A 23535-nucleotide genomic window follows, 5' to 3' on the forward strand; every position below is an offset into this window, starting at 1 on the left:
AGTTCCCGCCATTCCCAATTATCTGATGCCTAGACGGCCTCACTAGTTTACATGTCTGCCTGATCCCTGTAGGCATCTGTGTGTGGGACTCTTTTTCCATAAAACTGTCTACTACAGGAATTCTTGGCTAGAGAGGGAAGAGTGGACAAACCAAGTGAGTCATCGTGCCATAATGAGCCACTGTTACTGTTACTAATGAATCTCCCCTCCCTTAGGTGCATTGACAGTTCCATATGGAACAAATGGCCGTCTTCTTGTAAATTCTACTCTTTGGTCTTAGTTCTGCTCCCCAGACATTTGTAAACACTTGACAGCCCTTGAGAGATCTGAAGAAAGCTCTCATGCCTTATGTTTTTTACACATGGATGAGGATCCACTTTGTGCCGGTGTTAATACTGAGGGAAAAAACAACGAATAAGATAAGCTCTTTACTCTCAAGAAGTCAGTCTAGGGGACTTCCCTGGTGGTCCAGTGGTAAAGAATCCACCTTACAATGCAGGGGGCGCAGGTTTGATCCCTGGTCAGGGGACTAAGATCCCACATGCCGCGGGGCAACTAAGCCTGCACACCACAACTACTGAGCTCACTTGCCTCAACTAGAGAGCCGGCGTGCTGCAAACTACAGAGCCCATGCGCTCTGGGACCTGCATGCCACAACTAGAGAGAAGCCCGTGCACATCAACAAAGAGCCCCCGCGCCGCAACGAAAGATCCCGCGTGCCTCAACGAAGATCCCACGTGCTGCAACTAAAACCTGACACAGCCAAAAATAAAAATAAAATAAATAAATAAATAATAAAAATAAATCTTAAAAAAAAAAAAAAAGAAGTAGGTCTAACAAAAGACAAGTGTTGGTGAGGATGTGGAGAAACTGGAACCCTTGCACGTCATTGCTGGGAATGCAAACTGGTGCAGCCTCTATGAAAAACAGTACAAAGGTTCCTCAAAAAATTAAAAATAGAACTACCTATGATCCAGCAATCTCACTTCTGGGTATATCCAAAAGTATTGAAATCAGGATCTCAAAGAGTTATTACCACTTCCATGTTCACTGCAGCTCTATTCACAATAGCTAAGCTGTGGAAGCAAACTAAATATCTATCAATGAATGAATGGATTTAAAGAATGATATATACATTATTATTATTTAGAATATTATTAAGCCTTAAACATGAAAGAAATTCTGCAATATGCAACAATATGGATGGACCTCTTGAGGACAATATGCTAAGTGAAATAAGCCAGACACAGGAAAACAACTATTGCATGATTCCATCTATATGAGATAGATAGAATCATCACATTCATAAAATCGAAGGCCAGAATGGTGGTTACTAGAGACTAGGGGAGCAAAAAGTGGAGAGTTATTTATCAACAGACAGAAAGTTTCACCTAAGTAAGATGAATGAGCTCTAGAGACTTACTGTACATTTACCTATAGCTAACAATAATGTATTGTACACTTAAAATTTGTTATGAGGATAGATTTCATATCAAGTGTTCTTACCACAATAAAAAATAAAATAAAATAAATTTCTAATAAAAAAGAAGTAATAGTCTACTAGAGAGAAATTGTTAGATATGAACAATAAAGGGTAACAGATGGTAAGGCAGCTCCTCACAGCTAAGGTAGAGGCACAAAGTCAAGAGGGTGTCCTCATCTGGAAGCAGAACCTGAGACAAAAACTTGGGTGCAGGTAGTAGAAATCCAGGAAGCAGGAGGACAGGAATAAGGCAAGTGAGACAGGAAAGAAGAAAAGCAAATAAAAGGTGCTTAATATGCAGGTCACCACTGTGAACAACCATGGCCTAATTGCTTGGGGGCCTCTCCAAAGAACCATGTAGTATGTGTCCCAGAATTGGCCCACCTGTGGATGGGAAGGCTGGGGCATTTATCCACGGACACTCCCACTGTTGCCCCCAGAGGGGTTAACTTCTCCACAAAGATGTGCCTGGACAGCACGGCTACCTTCAGTGACTTTGGAGAAGGCCCAGGACAGCAAAGAGACACTCGTGCCAGCTGCTAGCTTGACAGGGGCTGCTGGCAATGCTGAAAGCAGGTGGGCCGAGGGGATGGGGAATAGTGACCATGACCTTCACAGTCCTCCCGTGAAAAGGTGAAACCAGCCAAGTCTAAAAGATGAGTAGGTGTCCAGCAAACCAACTAAAAGCTAGGGTGAGAAGCAAAGAAAAAGAATGGGAATTTAAGACAGATGGAAACTTCATGAACAAAGACATGGAGATTAAAAACCATGAAGTGCTTTTAGAGAATCCATAGTACTTGGATCTGATCGGAGCATGGGAAGAGGATGAAGACCAGAAGCAACCAGAAACACAGTAAAAGAGAAAAATGGAAGCAGTAGGCAGAGGTCAGATCACAAGGGCTTTATATTATGCTAAGTAAGGTGTTTACATTGTATCCTGTATGTAAGTGTTTCTTGGCCTTTTCAGGGTTATAGAGCCTTCTGAGAATCAAATAAAAGCTATGGACCTTCTCCCCCATCTGAGTGCATAAATGTCTGAAATTCTACACATAGTACAACATACAGATTCCATAACACAATCCTTTGATCCAGCTTAAGAATTCCAGCTGGAAACAAGAAAACATTACGGGATCTTTAGCAACTATATAGTCAGGATTATTGTTTGTAAACAACAGAAACCTACATGAACTAACTTAATCAAAAGGAATTAATTTTAAAGTTATTAGGGAGCTCACAAAATCTATTAAGATTACAGATTCCTATTCTCTATTAGAACTCGAGAACCCAGGCGGGGATGGGTCAGACGTCAAGGGAAACAGGTAGTGAGGACCATTGCCGAAGTCTCTCCACAAGTCTGGATATGACATTGGACTCTAGACACTTTGTCAATGAACCCTGTGGCTATTAGACTCAAAGCCCGAGACATAAGCATGTGCCAGGACACAGGATGAACTGAGGACCCTTGCTCACACTCAGGTGACAAGTGACCTGTGAGAGGCAAATCTGACCCCTCAGTTTCCACCATAGGAGGCAAGACCTCTCACCAGTGTGCATACAGCAGCAGATTTCCCCAGGAAAGGGGCCTGGATGCCAAGTAGTTAAACTATGGCATCTTCCCCGGCAGCAGTGAAATACCACAGCTCTGTTAGCATTTAAGTGTTTTCTCTGGACCAACCACCCAGTTTCTCTCACGATTGGATTTCAAGCCTCCTTCACTGATTATTTCTCTGAACACACGTTAGTCTGTGTATGCCCTTCTTAAAAGTGGTTCCCCCCGTTGGTCTGAGCAGTGCAAAGTAGAGCTGGACCATCATCTTCCTCATTCTCAACACAGTGAGTTTCTTCATGTAGCCTCGCAGCGCCAAACTGCGTAAAGATTGTGTGGCGATGGAAGAACACAGAGCACTGGTTTTCAAGCTAAAAAGTGATAAATATTTTGGGAATCAGACTTAACTTGGATAAAGACTTCATCTCAGGATAATTAATCAAAACAAAATAAATAAATATGCTGGTCTGAGAGAACTGGAAATCTTATCATGTAATTGTATAATTAATCTTTCTGAGACTCTCATACCCCAAAATACTTTCCCACTGTTTGGGTGGGGGGCTAAAAGCAGTTGTGGTTTTAGCTGTCTTTGCACAGTCATGGAGCTGCACGCTACAGGCCAATTTCTCTCCAAACACAAAGCTCCACTGGGCTAAACTAAGAGCTGGTTTCCAAGGACAGCCATCCAGAGGTGGATGGGGGAAACCACTTCAGAATCCACTCCAGAGTCCTCTGTTTTCCTATGCAGCACAGTTATACAAGTCCCAGCTCTGAGGCATAGAATCTTTGGAGTATTTAAGCAGTAGAATGGAAAAACACTATACAGTCCTCATGGAAGTTGGACTGTGGTTTCAAATTTATTTTCCTAGTAATAATATTTTTCATAAATGTGAAGTTTCTGAAATGGTCAAACCCACAAAAAATAAACTGCTGTTTTCAGCCACATTAATGTCCCATTCCCATGCTGCAAAGACTAAATTAAATTAGCATTTTACATTTAAGGGGAAGAAAAGCTTTAACTACCTGCTTTTAAAAAGCAAAACCACGGATGAAAAAAATATATATGCACTTTCAACACAAACCGCATTAATCCACGGAAAGCTACATTCCAAGAGGCACTTGTGAATATTTTCAAATCCACAGCACAATGCCATCTTGTCTGTACACAGTAACAGTACCCGCACGTGTTTATGGCTTCACTTTCTCAGATCTCCAGGAGCAGCAGAAGCCAGCGCTGTCTGTGTCATAATAAATTCTACTCCTCTATCTTGAAACCTTTGCTTCACTCTGCTGTGGTCACCGTCACCTGCATTCTGCTCTCCGGCAATACAGTAAGCTCCTGTTAACCCCTGGGCCACTCAGATGACGAGACAGAATCCATCGCTCCTTCCTTTTCATTCTATACTCTACCTTCCTAGTTCAGATTCTTATCATCCCAGGCCTGAACAAATACTCTACCTTCTCACTGGTCTCCCTCTCACCTCCTATCAACATGTATACAGCTGCCATAATAAACTTCCCAAATCACCGTTTTGTTGGGGTGTTCCCCAATATTTCATTGCATCAAATGCTGCATGATTTTTTCATTCTCCAATAAATGAGGGCGCACACATTCCAATCCAGCAGGACACACCGAGTCTTCTGAATGTGCCCAATCCTTTCCTACCTCTTACGGTGTGTTTGTGTCACTTCCTGCTTGCAATACCACACTCCATCCCTGCCTGTCCAACAGGGGAGGCTCCGCATTGGTACTGTACCCAGACTAGTTCTGTAATCCCCGAATCTCAATGTCAGCAGGAATGCCCCTCCTCCATGAGGCTCTCCCAGAACATTCCAGTCACTGATTACTGTGTGTTCCCTTCTAATTATAATTAGCACACACTACTTTATGAGGGCAAAGACTGTGCCATCTTCATCTTTATAGCCCAACCTAATAGAGTGTCTTGAATAGAGCAGGTTCTCAATAAATGTCACCTCCCATCCCATCAGCAAAGGAAGAACCTGAGGTTGCTTGCTGGATGAGCTGCATTTTTATGTTCCCCTCTCTTTCTTGAGGAAACTATACTTTCCAATTAACTTTCCAGAACTGCCCTAAGACTTTGTTTTTGAAAAACGTGAAAGGAGCAGACAATCTCAAGTCAACTGAAAAGGAGCTCAGGGAGTTGGGAAGGAACCTTGGTCAGAGCTGAATGAAGGACTATGGAAAACAATGGTCACACTTGCCTAGAGCTGGCCTGTACTGGTATTTTAACATAAAAGGGAATGAGTTCTTGTCTTTGTTTTCTCCTATGAATTGAATTACAGGGGGGGAAATGTAAGAGACAAAAAAGATGAAGGAGAAGCAAAGGAGAAATCAGTGCTTATCTGAGAAATAAGTAGTATATTTCCACCAGAACACTTCAATGATTACTTTATTGTTGTCTTCCCACAAAATGATACATAAATGAGAGCAAGGACTATCTGGCCTTGCTGATTGCTAATGCATCGTCTCTAGCACGGTGCTTGAATAGTTGCCCTCAACTGAGTATTTGTTGAGCAGAGGAATAAAAATTTGCTTCTGGTTTCTTATAGTATTCATTTATTTGACAATATGGTCAAAAAGTAGTAGTTTACAACAAAATACAACAACAGTTTAAGCAAGTGAGAAGCTATGTTATGTGCCATGAAAAAGACCCAACAAGACTACACAGGATGTTGCCCAGAGTTTGCTGTTGAGCAGCGTGCATTTGAGCAGACCAGGAAAGTGACATGGGCACTGGATGAGGGGGCACTGTGAGTGAGGGCGCTCTGACTTGTTTTAAATGTGGCCCTCTTCTTAATTTCCTCATGGCAAGTATTGAAGATAATATACCTACACTACACCCAGACTTTCCAAAATGCAGTGTAGTATTAGGGAAGATAAAAATGTTTCAATTTCACAAACATCTAATGAGCTGTCCCTATTCTCAAGGTGCTTGCAACATAACTGGTGATATCCTGAAGAGCTAAATGAGGATGCTGCTATTTCACAGAAGCCCATGATTGCAAATGTGTTTATGCAGCTCTCTGGGGACCAGGGTGAGAAGTGAATGCACACAGGCATGAGTTTGTTTGAGGTTTCTCTGTGTTTGTGTTTATGTGCTTCTTCATAAACAAGCCGTGTGTACATGTCAGTCTCTCCCCTTCATCAGATTCAATTTCACTTTATTTTTGTCCATATGACTCTTTCCCTTTTGATCTTCATCTCTCTGTCCCCTTCCCCCATAAGTCTAAAATACAGAAATGAAGCATCTTGTGTTAATTGAGTAGAATTTTACATTCCTTGTTCTTGGAACAAGTTATAGTTTCCCATTAAAAGAATAAACATATTGCTTTCCTATGCAGGTGGTCTCTGGTTGTTTTTTAATGTTGCATCAGTGGTCCTTGACAGAAGAAAGGCTTTCTAACATTAGAGAGGTCTAATGGACTGAGGGGGTGCTCATTCTTGTGGTCTCTCCTACCCCATTCCCTCCTAAAGACAATAAGAGGAATCATCTACCTCAAACTTTTTAAAAAAAAACTATGCAATGTCTCTGCCCTTAACATAGAGTGGTGTCCTGTCATGTTTTCATCTGGAACTTACAGCATGAGTGATGATCAATTGATGTTTCATGTGGTTAAAACTATGAATGTCTAATTTTTCCAGAGAGGAAGTGCAGATGGCCAACAGGCACATGAAAAGATGTTCAACATCGCTAACCGTCAGGGAAATGCAAATCAAAACCACAATGAGATATCACCTCACACCTGTCAGAATGGCTATCATTAAAAAGAACACAAATAACAAATGTTGGTGAGGATGTGGAGAAAAGGGAACCTTTGTACACTGTTGGTGGGAATGTAAATTGGTGCAGTCACTATGGAAAACAGTAGGGAGACTCCTCAAAAAAGTAAAAATGGAACTACCATATGATCCAGTAATTCCTCTCCTGGGTAGACAGCCAAAAAAACCCAAAAACACTAACGCAAAAAGATACAAGACCCCAATATTCATAGCAGCATTATTTACAATTGCCAAGATATGGAAGCAACCTAAGTGTCCATCAACAGATGAATGGATAAAGAAGATGTGAGAATACACACACACACACACACACACACACACACACACACAAAATGGAATACTACTCAGCCATAAAAAAGAATGAAATTTTGCCATTTGCAGCAACATGGATGGACTTGGAGGGCATTATACTAAGCAAAATAAGTCAGACAGAGAAAGACAAATACTGTATGACATCACTTATATGTAGAATCTAAAAAATACAACAAACTAGTAGATTTAACAACAACAAAAAAAAGCAGACTCACAGATATAGAGAACAAACTAATGGTTACCAGTGGGGAGAGGGAAAAGAGGAGGGGCAATATAGAGGTGGGGGAGTAAGAGGTACAAACTATTAGGTATAAAATAAGCTACAAGGTTATATTGTACTACATGAGAAATATAGCCAATATTTTATAATAACTATAAATGGAGTATAACCTTTAAAAATTGTGAATCACTATGCTATATACCTGTAATATATAATATTTTACAGCAACTACACTTCAATTTAAAAAACTGTGAATGTCTATACAGATACAATGGATAATAGTTTTTGTTGTCATTACAATTGATATTTGGCAATAATCTGCAAAAATCACTAGATACATGGATAGTAACTCACCTCTGCTGACTTGCATGGAAACAAGTTGGGAACATATTTACATGAGTAGGAAGAGGTACACAGTTTCTAATTAAGAAGTTCTTATTAGGAAACTTTCTTACACCTGCAGCTAGGTACTTTGAAAAATAACAAAGGATAGGAAGTAAATAACTAATAACGAACAGCAGGAGATGTTTTCCTGGACCATGCCCTAAGATTCTAGAATGACAGCTTCCGGAAAAGAGACCGAGTGAACACCACAAGACAGGGAAGAAAATGATAAACCACCAGGACTAAGAAGGCTTTCACCAGAAAAAGTGCAGATAAAATGCCAGTATGAGAGAAATGTGCAACTTCAAAACATGTCACAGTAGGCCTAATTATTAAGTGAAAATAATTTGGAATTTGGTCAAGAACAATATCTGTCATCCCAGATGTCTGGAAAGAAATGTCAACTTCATATTTTTATATGAGAAAGTAAACTGGTTTTCACTGGTATCCCACATCTGCTGGCATGCAGCAGTGGCCAGGTCCATGGCACCTCCAGGCCCCACTGGCCCTTCCTTCAGCTTCTCCTACTCTTGGACCAGGTACATGCTTGGCTTCTGCTGCAGGACACCGGTATCATCAAAGTGGGAGACGTGGAGGTGCTGAGAGTCTGACCCTGGCTCCAGTCCACCTTCATGGGCTCTGGCTTGTCCTTGCTCTCCCCCACTTCACATCCATCATCACTTCCTGCCCGTCTTTCCTACTGGCTTCAGGCTTCAGCACCAGACGCAAAGATATAGCCTTATGGAGACTGTTCAAACAGCTTTCACAATTGCATGTGGTCAAATCTATATAACAAATCCCTTTCTCTGATAGAACCCTGACTGACACCCTCATGTCACATAATGGTTAAGACTATAGAGGGAAGTCTCTGGGGTTAGACTACATGGGTTTGAATCCCAACTCTGCTGCTTTTAGCTGCGTGAGCTTGGGCAAGTTACTTAAATGTTCTGTGCCTTGCTTTCCTCATCTGTAAAGTAGCAAAATATCGGAACCTACCTTATGGGATGTTCCTAGCATCAAAACCATCCGAAGCTAGTCCTTATCCCTTAGGTTCCTCTAAATTAAATCTATGTAACCTGTGCTATATTTCACTTACATAGATTTGAAATGTTTTAAGGAAAAGCCCATATGTGAATTAGAAGACCACTGTCAAAAGCACTGAGATGCAAGACGGAATGTTCTGTTGGCTGGAAAACCTTGGTAACATTCTCTGTTTACAGAACAAAAAAGGAATATTCATCAGTATTAACAGTTAGGTCAGTGAACACAAACCTAATTAGTATTGTAATGGCCAAATGCATTTGCTTTTGTCTTTTAAGCAGAATTTCAAACAAACAAAAACAACACCTACCAAAAAAATTCCTTATTCACTAGAGGAAGTTTGACTATCACATCTCAACAGTGTGAACAGATGAGGAGAGTTGGGGAGAGCGGGGAGAAGGAGCTGGGAATGCATCAGTATTGAAATGTGTGTGTCCGAACGTGTTTATGACACAGTTTGCAGCCTTGGAAAGAACTATTTCATGTAGGTACTCTGAACGTGAGGAACACGAGGACCATATTAACAAACGAGTACAACAAATGCTTTAAAAGTACTTAGAATAGTGCTTGTCACATAGGTTAGTGTTCAATGTTAGTTATTGTTAATAATATCATTAACGTACACGAAGAGATTTTCTTAAAGGCTAGATATAACCACTCTCTAGCTGGACTTTGAGTGCATTCTTGAATTGGCCTCCTACCCATTACTTCTCCATATGAATAGAAGAAAATTAATTTAACACATTTATTCATTTAGCAAACATTTGCTAGGTACCACAGGAATACATAAATGCACAAAACAAGGACCCTTTTTCAAGGATACAAATGTTGTTGGAGGATGGTGCCTCATGACTCACATTTAGCTGCTGTGACTCTTTCAGGATTTATTTCTGGGAAATGCCATTAGGGCAACTATTGTATGTGAGTTTCATGTGACGCTACAAGAGCTGTTTCCAGCTTGCTTTCATAGCTGTAGGTCACCAGAGTCTATGGGGTTGCTGTTATTAGGAGAGTAGATGTCCCTTTCCTCCTTTCCTGAAGCATGCACAGTCTCCCTGAAGCTGATGGTCAATACACAAGGATGACCCTCCTAGAGGGAGGAAAATTTTCTTCTTTGGGAAAGATGATCAGAGTGTTTGACAGAGGAAGATGTTTAGTCTCGTTGGTCTAACTCTCTACCACATCTTCTACTGCTGGCCCTGCCCAAATCACATTAACTCAAGAAACTTGGGGAACTCAAGGGTTTGAAGGTACAGAGTATGAAGAGGCCATCAAGCTCATAGGTTCATTCTGGGCCTGCCTCCGTCTAAGATGACCAAGTGTATTTAGGACTACTGCAGGGGTCAACTTGTCTTCAGAATGTACCTGCAGAATTTGTTTCATTTTAGCTCTTTTAAAACTCTCACACAAGTGAATGAAAATTCCAGAATTCTCTGGCTTTTGTGGCTCCAGAATGGCCTCAGGAGCCAGAAACAAGGCTCTGTGGGATAAGAGGGAGATTCTGAGCTCTGGCCTACCCGTCAGTGGCTCAGGCACCAACCAGTACACAGCACATATCACAGCTGCGTACGTGATTCCTACACACTGGTACTGTTCTGCTGTTCCTACAGAAGTTGGGTTTTTAAGATGCCATGTCTTTAAAATCATACTTAATAGAGTATGTTTGCATTGCGTTTGCAGTTCCTTAAATATCTGAAGAGGCAAGGTGAACCGGTGAATAGGGGTATATAATGCACACATCTGAAAGAGGAAGAGGAGAACCCAGGAAGGAAGCCTCATCCCCAAGTAATTTGGGGTAACGGTTCAGACCTTTTCTTCCTAGAAATTAAAGAAGCTTTACTCCTGGCATGATCCTGCCCTCTGTGGCCAGACAGCTGAGAAGTCAACAGGAGCTGAGGAGCAAAAAGGAGAGACTAGGCAGAGGGGGAAAGGAAAAAGACCTGAGTGAAAGCAAATTTTCCCCATACTTGTCTTCCAAAACAACTAAAGCACATCTTTTGTGCATAACAAAAATAGTTATTTGATTTATTCTTTTATACTTTGTTTCATAAGAATCTATTACCTTGTAAAAATGAAAACAAAAGACAAAACTAAAGGACTCATTTTTATTTGGCCTTATTAGAAGTCCATCACACAGATTTTAAGGATTTCTGCTCAACCAATATCTGTAAACTCTAGAAAGGTCCTTTGGAGTTTCTTCTAGGCTCTTTACAGAAAACTTTTCTTCAAAATTCTTATAAGAACAACAATTGAATGTGTTGAAATCATAGAATTTAGTACCTGATATCTTACGAGCTATTTTTAAATCAATTTCCTTGATATTGAGAACACAACTGGAAATTGAAATTACTGACTGACTCCAAGTACCTTTATACTTCTCCATTAGATAAAAAATAAACTACTCTTCTTAGACTTAACTGAGATAATCCATGAGGACTACACTTTTATCAAACGAGAAAATTCCACAGCACTTCTCATGGCTCCTCTGTAACAGAAGAGCTCACGCACATTCTGGCCAAGTTGAGTTTGCTCCTTAGATTAAGCAAGCTACTGGATGCCACATGGCTTTACATCTTCTAAGGCAAAAGCACCAGAATGGGAAATAGCCAAAAGGAAACTCTTTAACCACAAGGTAACCTATCTTCGTCACCTCTCTTTAGTTTCAAGAGAAAACCATAGCCAAGAAAAATCAAAACTTTATACTACCTTCCTTACTTGGTACAGGATTGCTAAAGCCAGCTGATTAATACCCTGAGATAAAAAGTAATGGCAGCAAGAGTGTTGGATTAAATCAAAAGACTGGGATTTGAGATCTGGCTCCAGCACTTACTACCTCTCTAGTTTTGTAACTACATGTAACTCTATGACCTCAGTTTCCTCATCTGTGAAATGAGGATAACCATGTGCCCCAGGGTTATTGTGAGATTCAAATCAGATAATGCAGGTAAAGAGTAATGTATAAACCATAAACTAAATAAATAAGTTTTGTTTTTTTTTTTTTTTTTACTCTGTATGTCTTCCTAAAGAGCAGTCTATGCCAGTGCCTTATATGTGCTCAAAAGCCATGATTATCACTCGTGACTTTGGAAATCACAGGATCCAAACAAATTAGTCAGCAACTGGACAGCACTCTGTCAGCATATGGTCTAGGCAAAGTTGGTAATCCAAGCAAGGAGATTCGTGTCCATCCCAGCGGAATGCATCTAAGCAGCAGGGCCACCCAACCCGGAGCACAGGCTGAGCAGTCCCAAAAGGAATGCTCCCAGTAAATTCTCCCTTTCTCAAACCAGCACCCAAACCACCTGACCCATTCTCTACCTCAGTTTCCATTTACTCCCTCATGGACTCATCTGTTTAACCTCCAGTGTGTGTCCTTGACTTCGCTCCCATGGTAGATACATGTGCCCATCTCTCCTGGTTCTGACCACAGCTCCACCTTTTCCTCTGGGGTCACACCTTAGGAAACACCCTTCCCAAATCACCCTGGCCCCGAGCTTCTAGAAACCCAAACATTATGCCACACCCTTAGATAATTTCTATCTGTGAGCAAGGCCTGACAAATAATCCTTAAATTTTTTCCTAACCAATAATACTTAAATTTTTCCCTACCAGTCCTTAGTGATGGATTATAGCCATTCTAAACAATGTCTAAAGGATTTGAGAATTTTGCTTTGTGTGTGTATGAGTGTTTAACTTTAATGGTCTCTAAGGATTTCTAAATCTAATTATTAGAGATTTGGAAAAAGAAAATAACATGGGCCTTTGGAACGCTGGCTAGTTTAGCAGAGGCTGCAAACCACAGTTTGACTGTAAACATCTCTCCTTGTACTCTCACCTCAAGGTCAGCATCTCCCAACTCACACTCATATCCAGGTAAAGAAACAAAGGAATTTTGGCAGAAAGAGAACATTGGATTTCATATCCCTTTGAGAAAGGCGTGGATTTCCATGATGGGAAAATCAGTCCAAGTCAAAACTAAGCATGTTAAAGTGTAGGCATCTGGAATAAAGCAGTGGTGGCACTCTCCAGAGTCCCCTGCTGGGGGCACACGTCATCTGTGCCTCCACTCCTACAGTCTAAGGACAGTGCCACATTCAATAAGAATCATATTTTCTAAAGGGGTAATAGAAGCATTCAGTTAAGGTCTTAGACCAACCAAAGCACAAACTCAGAAGGAACAAGGCAAAGATACAGACGGATTTTGATTTCTAAAGTTAAAGCTGTGTGCCAAGAGAATTCAGCAGGAAATTTGGCTGAGGTTAGATGGCTGGATTCAGAGAGTAAATCAAGTGACATTAATCTAGGAGACTCTAGAATCCCACAGACTGATTTATGTTCAGTTTTTTTTAAACTTACTTATTATGAAACCAAAAGGGGGAATCCTTTGAGGATGATAGAATTACAAAATGGATTCATTCTATCAACATAGGTTTTGTTTGCACTCAATAAACCTAAGTAAATTATAGAAAGTCATGTAAGCGGGCCAGTAGGAAAGTTATTTTAGATAAAGAGGTAAGATTAAGTATTCATCATTTTTACAAAAACAATGAAATCATTATTCTTTAGGGGGATAAAACTTAAATATATACATAAATAGCAATGCATATCCTATGATTAGCAAATTATCCTTTGTGTTTTCCAAGGTTTTCTGAGAAATTAACTTATTCCCAGAAATGCTTATTCAAAAGAGGGGTGGAGGGTGGGGGAGACAGGCAGATGCAGAGAAAAAGGAACACTGGTAAAGAGAAAAAGGAACAGGGATACAGAGAAAGAACAGGCTTCAGACAGAGAAGGATACAGATAAGAATTCTACTGAGTTTATACGATAGGTAGGAACTGTTTCAGAAAAGAGGAAAGGGCAGTGATGTTTAGGATTAAAGGTCCAGAAGGAAGACCAAGGGGCAATTAGTGAGTGGAATGGTTAAGCCAGGACAACACTGTCCAAATGGGCATGTATGGGCTCAAACAGGAGACAGGACAGAACAGAGTTAAGGCCAAATTGAGGAGAAATTTAATATCCCCGTTAAAGAGTTTAGGCAATGAGGTAATGATGGGCCTCTAAAGGTTTCTGAACTAAAAAGTAACACCATGAAAAGACTGCTTTAAGAAGATCATTTGACAGTGAATAGTCTCAATATCTATTAAGGTTTCTTTGCCTCTTAACCAAAAATTCCAAAATCTAATTATATAGTTTGGGTCTTTATTTGCTCTATATCTTTATTTAGATGCCTTACCATATCACCAGAAACTCATCACCTTGCCTCCAAAATCATTTCCCATACTACTTTCCCTAACTTTCCCAGCATCCATACGTCAGCCTTCCTTATCTTCTATTCCTTTCCTTCTTCTGTTTCTCTCCTCCCTCCTTCCCTTCCTTTCTAGACACACGCAATCATCAATTCCAACTGAACTCTCCTTTATAGTCTTGAGAATCTACTCATTGAGATATCCACCAACAATCCCCCATTTCAGGCATTTCTGCAATGGAGAGTAGAACTGGCATCCCTTTAGCCAGTATTTTTGGCATCCAACTCATACTGCAAACAATGCCTCTTGACACATGTTTTCAAATACCCCACACCTCATGTTTCTGTCTTCCAGGCTCTACTCTTTGCCTGGAATGGCCGGTCGCCTCTCAGCCTGGGAAGGCCATAACTTTCTTTTCAGATCCAGCTTAAATTCAAGGCACGTTCTCTAGGCATTTAGTCACTCTCTCCTCCATACTCTTAGGACTCCTGATGAATAGTTTTATTAACAGTGGGTATTATTTACTGTGACTGTCCTGTGGCACTCTCCCCAGCTGGACACTAGGTCACTATAAGGTGGAGATCATGTCCTGCTTATCTGTATCCCAGCATCCAGCATAATACCCAGCCCAGTGAAGTTAACACATACATTTGCTGAATTAAAGAAACTGGATGATGTCTTAAGTCAAAAAATAAAGACTATTCCCCTGGAAGCTCTCCCTATCCAAAGACCTACCCAACTTCGTCACTCAATAAACATTTTATTAAAACACTTACACACAGTATTTAACAAGGTGTTGGTGATCTGGGCCTATCTACAAACTCAACCTGATACATCACTCACCACTATGTACATTGTTTTCAAGAAACACTCAACTATCTGTAGTTCTCTGGACATCCTCTCTTACTCCTCCCTGCCTCTATACCTGCTGTTTTGTCTGCTTGGGAGTCTTTCTGACTGCCTGTCTACCTAGGAAATTTCTATTTATTCAACTTTTGTCTGGCTGTTGTCTCCTTAGTAAAACCGGCTCTGACTTCTTTCTTTTCTGATCTCCCTAGACCCAAGAACACCTCCCTCACTGCACCCATTACTTTATGCTGGATCAGTATTTTTCTTTATCTGTTTCCACTACTATTTTGTAAACTCCTTGAGTATCAAACCCTGTTGTGTTTATCTCTGTGTTCCCAATGCTCAGCCTCAAGGCCTAGAGGAGGGGAAGGAGAGGGAAGAGAAATAACAGAAGTAGCTGACATTTAAAAGCACCTACATTACCAAGCATTGTTCCTAGCACGTTACACTGACTACTTCTTTAAGTACTTCTTCCTATTATGCCTATTTCATGGTAAAACTAAGACAACAGAAAGGTTAAGAATTTGGAAATCTAGTCCCAAACGTAGTAAGTAAAGAAGCCGGAGATCTTAATCCAGGCGGTATGGCTATCCTTTGGTCTATTGCCTTTCTGGAATGGTGTCAGTGAACTTTCTCCGCCAAGGACCAGATAGCAAATATTTTAGGTTTTGTGAGCTATTTAGACTGCCACAACTAACTCAACTCTTCTGTTGCAGTGCAAAAGTAGCCATAGCCCATATATGGCTGTATTCCAGCAAGAGGCTATTTTACAAAAACAGGTGGTAAGTCTGATTAGGGCTGTAGGCCAGTTTGTTCATCTAGAAATTCAATAAATGTTCATCGAATTAAATTGGATCTAATGATGTCGGAAACCAAAACCTTCTCCCTGCCCTCAAAGAAAACTTTTTCCCTTACCTTATCCTAAAGCCCTCAGCAGGTGCAGCCTTTAAGACTTTACTTGCCAGGCAAATCCACTGTAGGCACTCAGAAATCAGCTTCAGAACTGAAGTCAATGGGATGCACATGGGGCCCTGATCTTTGTGCTAAGCTCCCACCCCTGAACTCCACCTCAAGAGACTACTGGATCTTAGCCAGATGTCCCTGCCCCCAGCAATGAAGTCTCACAAATAGATAACCTTTACTTCTAAGAAGAGAAGCCACTCCAAGGCTCTAGCCTGCACCTCCAACCCTTACCTGGCCTCCATCTGAGGTTTCTCATGTTATCAGTATAAATACAGTATTACTGGAAACAGTAGGCAAACAGAAAAAACTTCCACACTTAAGTGGGCCACAAGTTTCAACCCTAAGCAGTGAAGACTTCTTGGTGTTCCAGAATGTTGTTCCACATCAGTCATGAGCACTGCTCTAACCTAGATCTTTTTATGTAAGTAGTATAAAAATCAGAAAAGTAAGTATGAAAAAAAAAAGAGGAGCTTATTGAATTGTAAATTTCTTTTTTTTTTTTTTCACTTCACCTCAGTGACATAAACCCCACCCTACAAAAGAACCATTTGAATTGACATATACACACTATTATATATAAAAGGTAACTAATGAGAACCTACTGTATAGCCCAGGGAACTCTATTCAGTGCTCTGTAATGACCTCTATGGGAATGGAGTCTAGAAGAGAGGGGATATATGTATACGTATGGCTGATTCACTTTGCTGTACAGCAGAAACTAACACAACATTGTAAATCAAGTATACTCCAATAAAAAACATTCATTTGAAAAAACGAACCATTTGCTTTATATTTCACAATATTTTGACATCCTATTGGAACTGAGCAGAACCCTGCAGTACCCTCCTCCCCCCCATTACAAAACCAAGAAGTTAATGACTAGGACGATAGAGTCAGAGACTGTGTCTGATGTACATTCCTGAGTGGTTTCACAAACACTATAACTGTCACCAGAGAAAACAGCTAACTGCATGGTGACCAGCTGTAGCCATGACATAAGCTGCTCCAGCTTGAGCAGCACTGAATCTATGGCTAGCACAATTCCAAGAACTGGCCTCAAGAGAATGGGATTAACATAATTAAAATAATTTAATTATTAACATAATTAAAAATAATTGTGGTTTGCTCTGCCTGTATATGTAAGCGGACAACTAAAATTGTCAGCAAAGAGATGCTATAGACCCATGATGACACCTTCCACTCTGAGAATACAGCACCCTATGTCAGCATGAAGAGGGTACAGAAGATAGACCTTCACCCCTAATCCCGCAGAAATGGAATGATGTTCTGGTAAGTGGGGATATGTAAGCAGCTCTTTGCAGGAAACCACCCTCAGCAGGAAGCCGCTGTCCTTGTCACTTTAGCAAAGTTATATTGTAACCAACTTTTAAAGCAGGCACCCCCATGCTCTACTCATCTCCGGCCCAAGCACACCCTTCAAATCTTTTAATCACACAAAACCCTGCCTAACTTGTTGGTTCTTTCCGGCGATCAAAGTAGAAATGAAGAATAAGTAATTAACAGATGACCAGATCTCTCCCCTAGCTTCCCCTTCAGTAATCTCCTGATCAAACTGCGTGAACAAGATAACATCTAGAGGAAGAGCACGAGGAGTCGACAAGCCTGCACGCAGTGAGGGATGGCAACAACTCTGACCCCCTATCTCAGTGATTAACTGGGATTACTTTTCTGTTTCCCTTTAAAAGCTTTCATGGCCTAGCAGAATCTTCAGAGATGGTTTTTGAGGGACGCTGAGTCCACCATTTCCCCAGATTGCCGGCATTCTGATTAAAGGCACCTTTCCTTTCTACCAGCACTTGTGAGTACATAATTGATTTTGTAAGCAGCGAGCAGCGGGACCCCATTCGCTCCATAACACTATGAAGTACATGTCCTGTTATCCATTATCTTCAAAACAGGCAATCACAGAACTAGAAACAAAGTATACCAACTGCATGACAAGGATCATATATGCCGCTCATGGACACTCAGATCCAGAGAGGTTAGTATAATATCCTGATTTAATTCTAGTGAGAAATACTTTGTTGTTGAAATTCACCAAAGAAGGTAACATAACTTGTCCTAGGTGCTACAAGATGCTTCCCACCAGAAAAAAAAAAATTTTAAACAGCAAAATAAACTATAAATGTACATTTAAAATATTATTAGATCATCATTTTGGTTTTTGACCCCTAAACTGAGTTGGGCTCACATTTGGAAAAGTGCATGATGCTACCAGTGAATTTCCCCTACCCTCTGTAATTCTGTGGTTGGCACAGGCCAGAGAGGGAGAATTACAATGGTGAATTACGAACTTCTCGAGGGCAGGAAGTATGTATTACTCACCTTTGCCTCGCCAGAAAATCTGGCATATAGCAAACCAGGAAATGTTTGTTAATAAATGAATGAATGAATTTAATGAAGCCAAGAATCTAGATAATTAAGTTTGCCGAAACACACATGTTCTCTAAATTCCCTCAAGCATGCTTCAAAATCAGTATAATCCATGGGGACATTGGAAACTTTCCATCTGTGAGTGGGGAAACAACCCATGCCCTTATTTTCTCCAGCAGACTCACCGTCTTGAGTGCTTGGACTCAGGATTTGGGTCTTGAGTTCCTGCAGGCTAATTCCCAGACACCTGCAGATCTCCTCAGGGCTATAGGGTTCAGAGTGAAGGGCATCTTCTGTGATCAACAACATTTCTTCCAGACTGACCCCCAGCTTGGCCTGCACCTCCTCCAGCCGCAATACTTCCTCCTGTGGCAAGCATTTGTGCTTAGCCAGGAGCTGCAATTTCAAACCAAGATAATGGTCAGTTTTCATTTCAGATATTGATATGCACGATTTTAATGAGCCAGATTCAACTTTAAGCTTTTTTGTTTCCATTCAACCTATCCACAATTCCCACCATTGCTTGAAAATGCACACTCGGTTCAGATGTTTGAAATTAAACATGCTTGTGTGACACTCACAGGCTAGTTGAGTATTTTTCCTAAAAAAAACTAATCCCCCACTGATTTTTTTGCCTGTCACCACTTTCCCTCAGGGCTATTTCTTTGAATAATTTTGTCCTTTTGTCCCTATTCAGTTTATACCCAGTACACCACTCTCTATAAAGTCTACAGAAAACTATTCAAATCTCACATGATCTGGGTCCTGAGGTGGGCACTGCATGCCCGATTTCATTTGAGCACTTCCTGTTTACAACATGCCTCTTTGAAATGGCTAATGAATTTAAGTATCTGGGCGTTTGGAGTCAAGTCCCAGATTTTAAATGAAAACCTCATTGGTGACCTTACGAAACACCACTGCATTAGGTCATTGGTGGTAGTAGAGCTGTATGTTTCTCCACCCTCAAGAAAAGAGTTTGGCTTCCAGTTGCGCCCTGAGGCACCCCCTCAATCTACTGCAGAGGGTGAGATATAAACCAAACCTTTGTAACCTGGTCCACTCAAGGGAACCGCACTCCAGAATGTGTGTCCCTCATTTTCCCCAAACCACCCTTCAGGAGCAGGTGACAATCAAAACAGCAGTGAAGGTATCTCTCACCCTGGGGTCTACAAAATTCATTCCCCAGGTGTGAGGACCACAGGTGCAGACTGCACAAACGGCAAAAAGGAGCAAACAAAAGAAGGGTAAATGTGCATCTGATTTACTCTTCTATTATGCTGATGATTTGATTTTCTTTCTTTTTGACAGGAAGCAGATTTACCAAAAGACCATTGTACTTGGTTAGGGCCACTCACTTCTGAAGAATGTTAATAACAGTAGTTCTTATATTTATTAATCCTCTTTTTAAAACTCTGGCTCATACATTTGAAAGGAGTTAATGATTTTAAGGCAGAACTGGTGAAAAAGACAATAGAATTACATTTTTCTGTTCAGTTATTTCACAGAACATGGTGCCATTTTTAAAGCAAGGATACAAGCTAAGACCTTTCTTCTGACCTTGTTTGCTTAGCATATTTAATGTTTATTAGCAGCGCTAGATTGACACCTCCATAGACTAACTCATTCATTCATTCAACTCATTCATTCATGGTCTCTATTCCAGTGTATTACAAAAATAATTTCAGAAAACTTATAGACATACATAAAACAAAAGAAAAACATACAATATATTTATTTTATACAGAAAAAGAGCTGAAGTGTATGATCTCCTAGAATTACACTTCCTCAAAACACAGATCCAAATCCAACTGAGGTATACAATGAAGTTAACAGAAATAATTCACACTTGTATAATGCTGTATGATTTAAATGTGCTTTCTATTTCTTTTCAGCTTTGACAGCTCTGTGATATAGGTATTATTACCCTATTTAAGAGATGAGAGTGACTTGCCCAAAGTCACCTAGCTAGTAAGAACAGAGTTGGAAATTTAACCCGTGTCCTGTACCTCTTTCTTGCTTCCCCAAGGCCACATTCTCAATGGGCTATGCTTGATATCTATGTCACACTACTCATTTTAGCTCAAATCACCACTCAAGTTTTAGAAATGGTTTCTAAATACAAACTAAGTTTTGTGTTAGAAGTGAACATTCCAGTGATTTAAAACACTTTGATAGATGGGTTCCTTCTAAAATAAGAAGGAAATGGGAAAAAAATCAAAGAACGACCCCCAAGTGATGAGAATGGGCTCTTCCTAAGAACCTTGCGGTAAACACCATCTTCAAGTTCCCAACCCTGACCTCACGTGAACAAGTCACTTTGCCTCAGGCACTTGATCCCAGGAAACTGGCCCAGGACTGTGTGGGGAGAAAGTCTTTGAGGGTTGCCTGCTGCCTACAAAGCTGTTTTCAAAGGCAGCCTCCCAATGCACTTTTGTTCCACAAGCAGAGGCACTAACATTCACTCTAGCAATATCCCAGTTTGCTGTTCGGCCCGCTTAGCTCTCAGCTGGAGGGTCCACACGGCCAATTGGGTGTGTATTTCAATTAAGAATGAAACCTACCACATGCCCTCAAGGACAGCTGCACAGCCATGAGTCGCTGAGTAGTGCACTACATTGTAGGAGTAAAATCGGAAAGCTGCTTAAGCCCTTTAAAATTTGGCCCAGGAAACAGAAAGATGACTTGCAGATGAGGGAAGTGGGTGGGTAAGATCTGTTGCCCAAGACAGAACTTCATGAGGGAATTTGCCACTCACAGCCCTGTCGCCTGGCCCTACTTCATTCACATTTGTGAAGCAGGACTAGGAGTCAGGGCTATGGGTCATTTTGTGACAAGTTCCTCACTCAGCAGCAGGGTGGGGATATAAGCGAAAGCAGTTCTTTGTCAACATCTACCATTTTCTTTTCACCACTACAAACATTAGGTGTTTATTTCCAATTCCATTCCTGGGAGGTTCCTGAGCCTGGCTGACAAGAAAGCAGGACAAGGAATATTTTGTCTCTGGACAAGAAAGCAGGCAACGAATATTTTGTCCACAGTCACGGAAAGAGGTAGATAAATAGCGCTAGGACCCTGTCTTAGGTTGGTTTCTCTCGGAAGCAGGCCCTGAGACAAGAATTTAGGGGGAGAGGGTGATACAGAGAAGTGCTGGTAGAGGAGTGGAAAATGAGACAGTAAGAGAAGCCAAGATGAAGTGCAGTGATGTGAGAGGTGAAGCGGGGCCTGCTGGACCCTCTGGGACCTGTATGTATAAACCTCGGATGTGTCCTACGCATAGACAAGAAAGCTCAGATATTTACCCGCTAACTCTCATCCACCATTGATTGAGGGCTGATTCCAAGGGTGTTAGCTCCCCAGGCTTCCAGGCTGTCTCTTGTGCAAACTCAGTGCTCTCCTGCAGCTGGAAGACATCCTCAGTCTGAGAGGGTCTCTGGGGCTTCTATTAAGAGGGTGTGGCAGGAGAGTGCTAAGATACAGACTCTAACTCAGGAGCCTGTCTGTCAGAACCCACCTCTCTCGGACGTTCTCACTGCATTTTGCAGTATTAACAAGTCAACGGAAAAGTGTCAAGTCTTTCTCCTCACCAGGTCAGCAAAGGATAAAATTTCAAATCCCTTCTCTGACAAGTTGTTTTCCACACAACAAAAGCAGCTGTGTTGTTGTTGGTTTGGGTTCTATAAATCACCCATGCTTATTTTTAAAATTTGAAGAAACACATAACAATTTGAAGTTTACAAAAATTACAAAGTATAAAATAAATCACCTGTAATCATCCCAATAAGATAACCACCAATCTCCCATCTGATATCCTATGATACATTTTTTATGCATACTTCTTACATACGTACACACATATAGTTTGACATAAATGGGATCATACATAACTGTTTTTATTGTGGATACTTTTTTTTTTTTTGCTTATCTCCCCCTCACCCTCTTCCAACTTCATGGAAGCCATTCCACGGTGACTTCCGTGCCCATGTTCCGCTCATAACCATCATGAACACGTTCACAATGTTGACCTTCCCCAGTGTTGGTCATCCCCACTCTCCACGTTCTCCATATTAGTTTGCAGGCCACAGAAGAAATCTGAAGAAATCTGCACAACGGTGCAGAATGACTCTACTACAAGCCTCACCGCGCCCTCAGCACAGCCTGTCTTTTTTCTAAGGCATCCCCAAGCATGGTGCTCCGGATTTCATGCACACCTAACTCCTAAGGGGCACAATGGAAAGAGCAGGGCTAAAGGTAGACCTGGACTCCTGCACTTAACTTAAAACAAGTCACAGCCTACCTTGGCTGGAAATTCCCAGTTTGTAAAATGGGACACCTAATGGCTACCACACAAGCTACAGTGAAGATTAAATAAGATAATGCCTCTCTAGCTAGTTCTTTCCCACATGACACTTCTCCTATGCCTTCAAACGTATACAGGTGTTTCCTGGCATAAAATTCTTATTCCTAAAGCTACTGCTCTTAATTCCTCCTTCTCTTTTACTGTCCGACAACTAGAATCAGTGACCCATAGTCACCGCTTCTGGGTCCTCAGTGGCCACTCTAACTATTGAATATGGCCTCCCAAAGGTCTTTCTTATCTCCAGAACCACTTCCAAAGCCACGGGATTTCTCTCAGTCCTCTTATTCCTTATGAATCACTGGCTGCCAGCACTCTTCACTACCTAGCTTCTTCAGATTCCCTGTTGTACTGGCCTGTGTAGCCCTGAATTTTCCCGGTTTCCCTCTCACCTCTCTGGTCCTTACCTTTCCACCCATGACTCAGTTTTCTCCTTTCATTATTATTGAAGCCATCTCCCAAAGTTAACCCCCGGAACTCTGCTCTTCTCTTGCCACATTCTCTCCCCTCAGCAAACTGAACTCAGTCCTTGGTTTCAACTATTCTCTCAAAATAGTTGAAAGACTATTGTCCAAGCCAAGAGAAACATTCCAACCTCAAATTTCCAACCACTTATAAGAAAATTCCATGGGGATGTATCATCACCTCCCACTTTCATATCACCTTCCATCCTACCTTCCCCATATCTATGAGGGGCAGCACTATGCTTTCCACCCATCATTTCAGCTTGAAACTACAGCCCTTTTCAACCCAATACTTAGCCTTCACGTGCGCATATCTGCATGCCATGCGTGTTCACTGCAGTGCAGGAAGCACTCACGGCTCCTGACTGCATGGGGCTCAGAGTCAACCCGAGGAGACAGGCATCAATTAATAATTATAGAGTGAAGAACTTACTCCATTTGTGATAAACTACTATAATGGAAAAATACAGGATGTG

At 41.2% G+C, this 23535-nt stretch overlaps 1 protein-coding gene across 5 annotated transcripts in view; it reads right to left on the reverse strand.

Moving 5' to 3' along the window:
- GALK2 (galactokinase 2) overlaps positions 1-23535 on the reverse strand; it is a 141207-nt gene that overhangs the window by 26607 nt on the left and 91065 nt on the right. For all 5 annotated transcript variants that reach the window (XM_036842845.1, XM_036842842.1, XM_036842844.1 and 2 more), the window contains one exon: positions 18427-18637. In XM_036842845.1, the coding sequence (XP_036698740.1) occupies positions 18427-18637 (211 nt within the window). The remainder of the gene's footprint in view (positions 1-18426; positions 18638-23535) is intronic.

Source organism: Balaenoptera musculus, chromosome 2, assembly GCF_009873245.2.
Source record: "Balaenoptera musculus isolate JJ_BM4_2016_0621 chromosome 2, mBalMus1.pri.v3, whole genome shotgun sequence".
NCBI lineage: Eukaryota > Metazoa > Chordata > Mammalia > Artiodactyla > Balaenopteridae > Balaenoptera > Balaenoptera musculus.